This window comes from Rattus rattus, chromosome 10, assembly GCF_011064425.1.
Source record: "Rattus rattus isolate New Zealand chromosome 10, Rrattus_CSIRO_v1, whole genome shotgun sequence".
Lineage (NCBI taxonomy): Eukaryota > Metazoa > Chordata > Mammalia > Rodentia > Muridae > Rattus > Rattus rattus.
The window spans coordinates 63,165,537-63,177,192 of NC_046163.1; the positions used below are offsets into that span (position 1 = coordinate 63,165,537).

The window sequence follows — 11,656 nt, forward strand, 5'->3', positions numbered from 1 at the left end:
TGCCCACAAAGGAGAGGGAAGTTGTGGAATGGGGGGCTTGTGGAGGGGTAACCAGGAAGTGGGATATCACTTGAGAAGTAAACGAATGGAATGATTAATAATAATTACAAACACGGCAGGCCTAGTTAAAACTCTTGAATTGCCACACAAAATGACTTCAATATGGAAAAAGGTTTCTGTAGGGAGAAGGGGAGTTGACCGGGCAGGAGGGAGATTCGAGAGGGCAGGAAGCAAGAGTGACTAGGATGCACCATACACATGCATGAAATTGTCAAAAGAACACATTAAATTTAAAATTTTGAAATAAAAGACTTAGAAATAATAATTGTATATATTTTTAAGTATGCAATAGAAGTGTCTCAGAAACGACACATTTTAGGTTCATAAAAATCACATGAAACTTTTCCAAAAACCTCATTCCTGGCTTCTTTCTCTGTAGAAGAGGCAACACAGTGTGGAGGCTCCTGGGGGAACTGGAAATGCATACTTTTAATGCGTTGTGAAACTGGAAGAAAAAGAAACCTCTAAAGGCAAAATAAAAACAAACAAACATTTAAAAAAGAAACAAAGATAGACAGACCAGCACAGAAAGTAACCACAGAAGACAGAATTGCCCTGGGGTCGAACTCCTTGATGAACAAGAGAGACCCTGGTCAACAGGTTCCCACAGGAGCAGATACAGGCCTCTCTGCAGGAAGTCATCCTTCAACCTCCAAGTTTCACACAGATAAAATTAGGCAAACAGAAATTTGTCATCAAAAAAGGAGACAGAAGAACAACAAGAAAATCAAAAACAAGAACCAAACAATAGATCAAAAACAAACCAGAAACAAAATCGCCAGAGTGACGACATTCATGGGTACGGATGACTAATAAATGTCCAGGAGCTTCAGGTGACAGAATTTCCAGAAACGGAATGTAAATGCCTGCATATAAAATGTTTACTAAGATGAAATCATAAAAAATAAGCAAGGACTAAAAGACTATTACAAAGACAGAGTACTTTAAGGAAAATCTTCAATGAGATTAAAATTAAGCGGATGAGGAAAGGGAAGACTGGGATGTCCGTGGGTCAACGCTCTGACGGAGACGGCTGGAGGACTGGGCTCAGATGCTAAGAGAATGTGGTATACTGCGGATGTCTCTGTGAAAATTAATGAAGCACACAGGAAGAGAACAACAGAGAAAGGGCAAACAGGTCTAACAAAACAATTTAAAATAGCACCAATCGTTACTACGCTATGCAAAGGATCAAACACTTCAGTAAAGACGGATCCAACTAAGTGCCGTTGGCAAGAGCCTGCTTTACCTTTAAGAACTTGCAGGCTGAAAGTCAGAGGATGGAGAAAGATCTCCCACTAGAGCAGTGACTGAAAGAGAACTGGGTGGCTGTATTTATATCAGATGAGATGGAACTTAAATGTAAAAACCTGCCATAAGAGACAAAAAAGGACATCGCATAATGGCAGAACAACCACATAAAGAAGACCCGACGATTACAACTCTATATGTGCCCAACAGCAGAAGACCTCAGTGTATAAAGTAAACACTGACAGCGCCAGAGACAAAACCAGACAGCAACACGGCAGTGACAGATTGCAATATTCTGCATGCAGTAATGGATACAGCATTCAGACAGAAGATCTACAAGGAAATGATGACCTGAACAGCATCACAGACCAAATGGACAGACAGATCAAAAGCATCCCCCCCTGATAGGGTGGGACCCATGTATAATCCTAACAACTGGGAGGTTAAGGTTGTAGGTTTAAAAGTTCAAAATTAGCCTGGGCTAAATGGGAAACACTGTCTCCAAAAAAAAAAAAAAAAAAAAAGAGCATATCCAACAGCGGCCACCATTCATTCATTATGCACAGAACACTCTTCATGACAAATCACATTCTAACACACACAAACACCAAAGCACAAACTTAAGACTGCTATACCACGTCTTTTTCCCAGCTCTGAATGCATGTAACAGAAGTAAAGGGCATAAGTAAAACTGTAAAACACACAAGTTTGTTGAAGTTAAACCCATTCCTCTAGAGAACTCAAATAAATCTACAACTACTCTATCATGGAGACGTAGAAAATCTAAACAGAGCTACAACTAGAAAAAGAGTGAATCAGCGGTCAGAAACCTTCCAGCAAAGAAAGGCCAAGCGCAGATGCTTCGCTGCCGATGTCAGCGACCATTTACACCCTCAGCACCTGTCCTTCTGAGCTCTCCTAAATTTGAAGGGGAGAAAGTACTTCCTAACTCATTTATGAATCCAGCATTACATTGACACCAAAAACAAGGTATTATAAGTTATTGTAAGAAGAGAGAGCTGGGCTGGAGAGATGACTCAGTGGTTAGGAATACTGCTCTTCCACAGGTCCTGAGGTCAAATCCCAGCAACCACATGGTGGCTCACACCCATCTGTAATGGGATCTGATGCCCTCTTCTGATGTGTCTGAAGACAGCTACAGTGTAATCACATATATGAAATAAATAAATAAATCAGAGAGAGAGAGAGAGAGAGAGAGAGAGAGAGAGAGAGAGAGAGAGAGAGAGCGCGCGCCAACCAGCCACAGGTCAATGTGCCTAGTGAATGTAGACAGACACAAAGTTCTCAAAACAAGAATGAAAACACCAAATACAAATCAGTAGTGTGCCAAAAGGATCATCTTCATAGTCACACCTGAGATACAAAGTCAGCGTAATATACACCACAGCAATGCAAGGAAAATTAAACTCTGTGATAATTTCCATTGATACAGATTTTATATGCTGACATTTACATTGGGCAAGATGCAGTACAACACTCAACAAAGTGGGAGAAAGGAAACTGTATCAATGTAGTATAGACCACTCATGAAAAGCCCACGGTTCACATCACAGTTAATGGAAACTGTATCAATGTAGTATAGACCACTCATGAAAAGCCCACGGTTCACATCACAGTTAATGGCAGAATGGAACAAACATTTTTCCTAAGATCAGAACAACGGCAAATGACCATTCTCACTACTTCTATTCAACACAGTTCTGGAATTCTTAAACAAAAAAGAAAGAAAGTGTTCAAATAGGAAGGGAGGAGCAAAATTATGTTTTTAGATAAGACAATCTTATATGCAAACCCCACATATGTCCTGAAATAACCTGTTAAACTTAATATACAAATCCAAAAGCCTTCCAGGATCCAAACTCAACACACACACACACACACACACACACACACACACACACACACACACACACACTTAGATGTGTGTTTATCACTAACAAGAAACCAAGAAACTATCTGGAAAAAATAGACAATTTTTAAAATACCAAAACAATGAAATATTTTGGAATAAAGAACCAAAGAAGCAACATATTGCTGAAAGAAATTAAAGAAACAGAAAAAAGGAAAGGCAACCCATGTTTGTAGATTAGAAAAATTAATACTGTCAAGACGTCCATAGTCTACAGATCTACAGATCATTGTAATCCCTATCCAAGCTCAACTGCATGATCTGTAGACACAGAGAGCCATGCTCAGACTCATAAAGGACTCGGAGTCTCCCACACAATCAACAACCACACAGCAAACCTCCACTGTCGCCCTACAAACAGACATAAAAAAGGTTCGGGATAGACTGAAGGTTTAGCCACAACACTCAAGCTGTGGGACTCCTGGAGACGTGTCGGAAGAAAGCCTCATGACACAGGCTTAGCAATGACTGACTGGGTGTGGCTGCAGCTCAGACAGCCAAAGCACACGTGGATAAAGAGGAAGAGAATAGAGAAGAGAAGATAGAGGAGGACCTATCGAATGGGGGACAGTAGTATCTGCAGCCACACACCTCACCTGGAAACACTATCCAAACACCATACTGGGAAATCCAATGGCATTGCAATGGCAAATAGGAAAATAGCCTGATTTAAGACTGTACACGGGGCTTACTCGATATTTTCCCAAAGACTATAAACAAATGGCCAACAGGTATAAAACAAACAAACAAACAAAAAACCAAAACAAAAACCAGGCTCAACATTGTTAACCATAAAGAAAACATCAGAATCCCAACTGAGTATCACTGGTCAGGGTGGCTACCATTGAGCAATGTTTGTTTGCTTGTTTGCTCGCTTGTCTGTAGTTCTGAGGCTGTGCACATGCTAAGTAAGTACAACGAGCTACATCCGTACCCAGGGCTGTCACTGTCAGAACCGAAATAACAAGAGTTGCCAGAATTCCGAGTTGAAACGGAGAAAACAGAACCTGTGCACCGTTGTTGAAGACGTAAAGAGTTGGAGTGTCTAGAAGTTCCTTTGCAAGTTAAGCTTATAACAGCATGTGACCGACAACTCCACTTCTTGGTATTTATGAAAGAGAACGAATTAAGATCTCCAAGGGATACTTTCATTCCAATGTTTCTTGAAACCTTTACTCTAGTGGTAGAAACAAACTAAATATGCACCAAGAGGACACCGGATAAATAAAGTACACTGTATACGCACAACCGAAACTCATAAAAAGAAATGCATCTTGTTATACATTGAAACACAAATGAAGCTTATGGACACCGTGAAAAATGAAATACGATCTCAAAATGGTAAGTACTACGTGACTCCATGTGTAAGAGCAAAGCAGTTAAAGTCATCAAAGCAACATTGGTGTTTGCCAGGGACTGGAAGGAGGCAGAGGAGGCAGTCGCTGGCGAGGAGGTGCGAAGTTTCAGCTGTGCAACATAAAATGACTAGGGATTTGCTCTGACACACTGTTCACAGGTAACAATGCTATACTACAGACCTACAGACTCACAGAAGCAGATCTCTCCAACAAAAGGTAATTTTTAAACACAAATAAGTCAACAGATGGGTTTAAATGCAACTGAAGACAGACACAGCTAAACATTACAGAGTGACTGCACTGCAGACTGTACTAGGAAGAAACAGTGAGGCAGGAGAAGAAAAACATGAGTCAGGGCTAAGACGGTGGAGGGCCGAGTCAAAGTTTAGCATAGCTAACCGAGTATCAGGGAGGGTAGAGAGAAAAGGGCTAAGCCAAGACGCACAGAAACCACAGTGGACACATTTCCAAACTGATGAAAGTCAGGACTCATCACTTAGAAAAACAACGGACTAGTAAGAAAAACGAAGATGTGAGAGATCTCGGAGAGCCAAGGTCTACCGTAAGCCGACCGAGTATAAACAAGGAAAACACAAGGGGACCAGAAGGAAGACAGTGATAAATATATAATAGTTGAGAGGCACCCAGAAGTTACGGAAACATGAATTCATAAATGCAAAGAGCAAACACCTAAGCACACCACAGTGAAACTCCAACACCAGAAGAGAGGACCTCAAAGAGACAGATACCAACAGAGATGCTAATGTGGAAGGGGGAATCTCTCAAGGCCCCAACCCTAAACAAGGACTACAGACAACTAAGGAATGCTGAGAGAGGGAGAGGCCTATTCCCCACGGAAGAGCCCCCCTATTGGTATTCAATACCAAGAGGCCAGCCCTGAATCATATAGATACAAACAACACAAAATGGACTGAAAGAGTAGAGTAGTAGTTATATATTCACACACACACACACACACACACACACACACACACACACACACACACACACGGCCTTTTTTTGATTGTTGTTATATACATATACACACATGCCTATCGCTCCCTAATTATAGCTTAATTTTTAAAAAGGCACAAAACATAGCCTGCCAGTTATCAGATGATTTCTATCAGAAGCAGTGTGATCAATAGACAATTGGGATGCTATTTTCTGACCCCTTCCTAAAGAAATTAAACCAACAATCTAGAGTTATAGTCTGAGGAAAACTGTCTTTCAGTAAGAAAGGCAAACCATTTTCCTATTTAAACAAAACTTACAAACAAGGCTTAGTGGCACATGCTTTAACTCCAGCACTCAGGAAACAGATGCAGGTGGATCTCTGTTAGCCCAAGGCCAGCCTGGTCTACATAAAGAGTTTCTGGACAGCCAGAGCTACATAGAAAGACCCCATCTTGACAAAACAAAATCACAAGAGGTTATCACTAACCGAAAGAACTCTTTCCTCCTTTTGAGGCAGGGTCTTAATCTAGGTAGGCTCATCCTCCTTTTGAGGCAGTCTTAACCTAGGTAGGCTCACACTCGGGCTTCTCCTGCCTCAGCACCCTGAGCGCTGGGATTACAAGCTCATGCTGCCATGCCCAGCCTCACCAAAAGAACATCCAAGGATGCTCATCAGGAAAAAGAAAGTGAGCTCCAAAGGAAATCCTCAGGCGGGACACAAGTAATGAGGATCATCACCTGAGAAATTATTTATAAAATACCTAATTCTGCACATGGAGGCTTTCGGAAAACACAAGAAGCTGCTAAGGGTCCGGTAACCACAGTTACCACCAATACTGACAATCTAATCTCTGGGACTAACTCACACAGTGGAGCGAAAGAACCAATTCCTGAAAGTTGTCCTTGAGCTCCACGTGCATGCCCATGGCACTCCCCCTGACAGGCAAATAAATGCAAACAAAACAAACTGAGCGGATTGATTAATAGTAGCAAGATCAGAGAAATGACACTGTTACTATTTCCTTCCCCAGTGGAATGTCTGGACACCCACTCTGGAGGTCCGGAACCTGGACTTCTTGCATTCACCAAGGCTCAGCTACATACAAAAGCAGTCATCTCAGGGGTCTTGTTAAATGTCAGCAAGTCAAGCCACAAAGTATTTGTAAGTATTTGATAAGGGGGAAAGGGCAGGGACTCCAGGAGACTGAGCAGCAAGGGACCAGAAGTAGTGAATAAAAGCATATCCTGTTCTTCCTCTACTAAGGTACATGTGTGTTCATTTTAAATCTCTAAGCCCAAACCAAATAAACCACCTCCTAGAAGCAACAGCCAGAGCGGAGCAACAGTTTAAGAGTTCAGAAGTCTAGTGTGACCTTGGGCAGGTCACCTGACTCTCTGAACCTTCAGCCTTGGGTGGTCTATGTAATGGTTATCTTTTGTCTTTTTTTTTTTGGTTCTTTTTTTTTTTTTTTGGAGCTGGGGACCGAACCCAGGGCCTTGCGCTCGCTAGGCAAGCGCTCTTCCCCTGGGCCAAAACCCCCCCCCCCTTTTTTTTTTTTTTTTTTTTTTGGTTCTTTTTTTTGGAGCTGGGGACCGAACCAGGGCCTTGCGCTTCCTAGGCAAGCGCTCTACCACTGAGCTAAATCCCCAACCCCTATGTAATGGTTATCTTTGCATACATCACACATGTGCTCTGATGATAAATGACTGATTCAAGAGGGAATGTCACAGCACTGATCTCTTACGCACACTAGTCACTGAGCCAGGCAAGGACAACACAGGAGACAGACCAGACAGCAAGTGCACTGCCACACAACAGGTACTAGGACTCATGCAGGGAGCAGAGCCAAGGGGAAGGTACAGGCATTTGTTTTTCCATCTACACCTAATGACCACCAGGCTGGCCACCGAAGTTACTGTAACAAAATTACTGTACCAGCTTGTTACAGTTGCCACATGAATTTCCAGTCTACGGAAAGATATACCAGTCAGAGGTTTATTAAAGGCTTTTGAATCTAACCAGATTTATAATTTTAAGACAACTCAAGAAATAATCACATTGACTTCCTTCATGATGATCTCTAAGAAGGAACACAGCATTGTCTTTCAACAGAGAAAATCAGTCAGGGCACTGCTGACCCACCAGCAGGAGTGTCAGCAAAGGTTTTCCAAAAACACTTACAAAATTGTTTCACTGAAGAAAGAGACACATTTAGTAATATGTTTTAGTATAGCTCCTACATCCATACTGGCATTATTCAAGAATAGCTTGACAATAAAAAAAAGAAGAGAAGAAAACAAGTTTTTCAAGCATGTTCTTTTTTTTTTTTTTTTAAGAGTAGAGTAACTTTACAACCCAAAGTCAAACCCATTTTACAGAGATTCTATTCTTTGTAACGTGTCTCTTCTTCACTACAAAGTGTTTACTGCCCTAAAAGCTAACCACTGTTTCCTGTTATATTTAATCAGTTGAGGCCTATCAACAAGGCACACACAAACTTTTATCTAAGGATACTCCTGGAAGATCCCACTGAATGTTCTCAAAGAACAACTCTCTGCTCTACACAGTGGTAGAGGAGACATCAGGTCACACATTTCTTCTTGGAATTTTATGGTATTATATATATATATATATATATATATATATATATATGTGTGTGTGTGTGTGTGTGTGTATAATGGTTAAGAAATGTTTATATTACCTGCAAATAACATTTTTTAATCACTATATTTATTTTAATTTCTAAGAGTAATAGTGTTTTTGGCTACTGTCTTTACAAAAAAAAAAAAAGACCTAAAAGTCATATGAAGTAAACATTTTTTTTTCATAAATATTTTAAAAATATGTGAATATTTTTGTGTGGATATACTTTAAAATGTCCTGTATGATTACAAGCAAATGTACCTTCGGCCTACCATGCTGGCAGTAATTCATGCACTGACCAGCAAGCTTGATACTCCGTTTTGCTGATGGGAGGAGGTAGGGAACACCGATAATGCCATTTAAGACTCCAGTGGTCATTTAACAGCCTCCAGGGGTGGCCTCTCCGATAAACACCTGGAACACTTATAAAGCCAATTTAGCCCTAGCTACACTCAGTCTTCTAATGCACCCTACTTGGGACTGCATTTATGTCTCCCGTCAGCCCTGAGTGGGGTGAGGCCTTGTCTACTAAAGCACTTCTGCGTCCCCTTCCAGGTCAAAATCAGAGTTAAGTGCATACTCATTGATTAATTAGCAGCCATAGCAGAGTAGGCATTTTCCACGGCAATGAGGAGATAATTAGGAAGTAGATAGAGTAAGCTAAATGGGGGGACGGTTATGTTGTACCAGGGTAGAAACAAGACCACGCAGAGGCTCTGAAAGAACATGCTCAGAAACAAAGCAGATGACTTTACCCGGCACAGCCGTCCTCGGAAGGTACAACAAAATTTATACTCTGACTGCCTAGCTTTAAAATGCCCTTCTGCTCTTTTGTTCTTACATGTGATGCTGCGTGTGGTACAATTCCTTGCTGCATATTTCTATAAAGCCATCTCCTTTCTGTGTAAAGAACCCTGTCCACACAACGAGGTAGAGTAGTCAAAACCCAGGACATGAGCAACGGGGCTTCTCCACACTAGGTCAGCACACAGAATTCTGATCCTAAAACAGAGGTCATCGTTTGCTTGACTCTTCATTGTCACTCTTAAATGACAGGATTTTGGTTTGCTTTAAAAAAAAAATAATTCTTTACCTTTAAAAATCAACTGCCACCTGATTCTTTGCCTTTTACCTCCAACCTCCTTTAACCTTTCAGTGAAAATTATGCAGCCATTTCACCTCTGAGGCCACAGTCATGGTGCAAATTGAGCAATACGGACGACGGTGACTTCTGGTGCCTTCATCATTTTAAGTATAGGACGAAGGAGAGGACAAAGCACACTGGAACAACTTCCTAGTGCTTCTAACAATGGTCTCTGTAGAATTCTGTTCTTTTCCCTTCAGATAAATATATTAAACGTGCACCCTACTCTCTAGAAAGCACACCATGTTTATGCCTCATTTGCCCCTTCAAAAAGTGAGCCTGCCTGTCTCTCCCTCTCTTTTGTCTCACAACACCAAAGCACTTGAGTGTTTTTACTTTATAGTCCCTATGAAGTCACTGGTACATTAAGCACTGAAGGACTGAGGAGGGAAGTAGACAGCCAGAGAGCTCTGGTCGGCCAAGCAAAACCTAGAACCCCCCACCCCCCAGCTCCTTAAAACTTGTCAGCAATCAGACCAGACCCTCTGGAGCCTCCCGGCCCCTATGCAGGTCACCGACGATTTTAAGAACAACAGTGACAGAAAGCCACCTTTCCTGCAAAGGAACCCGCACACACGTGAACACAATCGTCCGTTTCAGAAGATGAAATTACAATTGGCCTTTCTCTTGGTTTGTTAGAGTCCAAATACCTCGAGCGAACATCTCAATCTTGATTTAAAACAAAACAAAACAAAAACAAAAACAAAAACAAAAAAACAACAACTAAACGGAACAAAACTAAACAAAGAAGCTCCGGAGGGCTATTTGATCAGACACAGAAAAATCCTCCCTTCAAAGATAAATGCCTTGTGACACTCCAAGAGGAGAAAGTACTTAAAACCTGTCCCTGAGTCATGAACACTGGCCTGAAGAAGAGAAGCCAGTTGGCTCCCTGGGGCTCTTAAACCTTTTCTTTCTCACCTTGGGCTACAGAAGCTGTAAGTGAAATCTTCCACTCTTCACTGAGAGTATTATAGTGACATAAAGTCACACACACACGCACACACACACACACACCCCTACTTCACTGCCCTCTTTATCCCTAAGGTGCCCGTGCGCCCCCAGTGTGGACCTGATGTTACAAAAAGCAAAGTCATGGGGCAATGCGGGGGTGGGGTGGGGTGTATGTTTGCAAAGGACTGGAAAATCCAGAAAAGCAAAGGGCTGAAAGATCCCAGGACAGCCGAGGTGTAAGAGGTTCGGCTGGCTCGTGGGTTGTCCCCAAGCAAGCATCCATTCACTCGGGTGGGGGCTTGGGGGGACGATCCCGGAGACACCCTGGAGCCCACCCTCTGCCCTCCATCACCTCCCGCATCCCCTCAGGCAGGACCCACTCGGAGCAGAGGGCCGCCTCCGGTTCCCCGATGTGGGGACGGAAAGGACGTGGAGGGGGTCAGGCCGGGCTCGCCCAGGTGGCCGCGCTGGAGGCTCGGGGATAGAGGGGTACTCACGTTCTCCGTGTCCCGCTCGTTCACCGTGGGCAATGGCGTCCGCGCCGACATCTTGCGCGGGCGGCGGGTCGGGCCAGGGGTCCGGCGGGTCGCGGGCCGAGGAGGGCTTCGGCGAGGGCGGGCGCGCGCGAGCAGGCCGCGCCGGGGAGCGCGCGGCTCCGCAGGCCGCGGGCGGGAAGGCGGGCGAGGACGCGGGGACCAAGCTGCGGGACGCCGGTCGGGCGCGGAGGGCCGCGGCGGGCTGACTGGAGGGCGGGCGCCCGGGAGCTGCCTCAGCGCGGCGCCCGGCGAGCGCAGCCCTGACAGCGCCTCCCGCGCGCCGCCTCAGGTGAGCGCCGCCGCCGCCGCCGTCGCCGCCGCCGCTGCCGCATCCGCGCCCGGGCCCCGCGGCCCCGAGCCCGCGCGCCGCTCCGCGCCGTCCCCGCCGCGCTCAGCCGGAGCCCTCCGCGGCCCGAGCCGGTGCGCGCGGAGCGGCGGGCGCGGCACGCAGCACCCCGAGGCTCTTGGCGGCCGCCGCCGGGTGGGCGGGCGCCAGCCGAGGGGCCTCTCCATTCATTCCCTCATTAGGGATGCGGGGCCGCCTCCGCCCGCCGCCCGGCCGGATTTCATTAGTGGCTCGCCCCACCCGCGGATCTGGCTGTCCCCTCAGAACCTCCGGCGCCCTGCGATTTGATGTTGATTCTTGTATGGCTTTTTAAACCAGCACTGGGGACACATGGGGTTCGTGCGAATACATAAGGATCCCCTCCTTCCTCCTTTTTATGTATTTTATTTGTTTCCCTGGAGGGAAGCATTGGGTAGCATCCTACTCTGCACTTGGCCCATCCTTAAATTCTCCTCTGGTTTAATTCCCGGTTTTCC

General features: G+C 44.6%; 1 protein-coding gene across 2 annotated transcripts in view; it reads right to left on the reverse strand.

Moving 5' to 3' along the window:
- The window catches only part of Mark1 (microtubule affinity regulating kinase 1), a 105,939-nt gene extending 94,956 nt beyond the window's left edge, over positions 1-10,983 (reverse strand). Inside the window, exon 1 of one of the 2 annotated variants that reach the window (XM_032915680.1) lies at positions 10,796-10,983. In XM_032915680.1, coding sequence (XP_032771571.1) covers positions 10,796-10,846 — 51 coding nt within the window. In that variant the 5' untranslated portion in view covers positions 10,847-10,983. The remainder of the gene's footprint in view (positions 1-10,795) is intronic. The other variant, XM_032915679.1, reaches the window with a different exon arrangement.
- Positions 10,984-11,656: the final 673 nt, after the last annotated feature.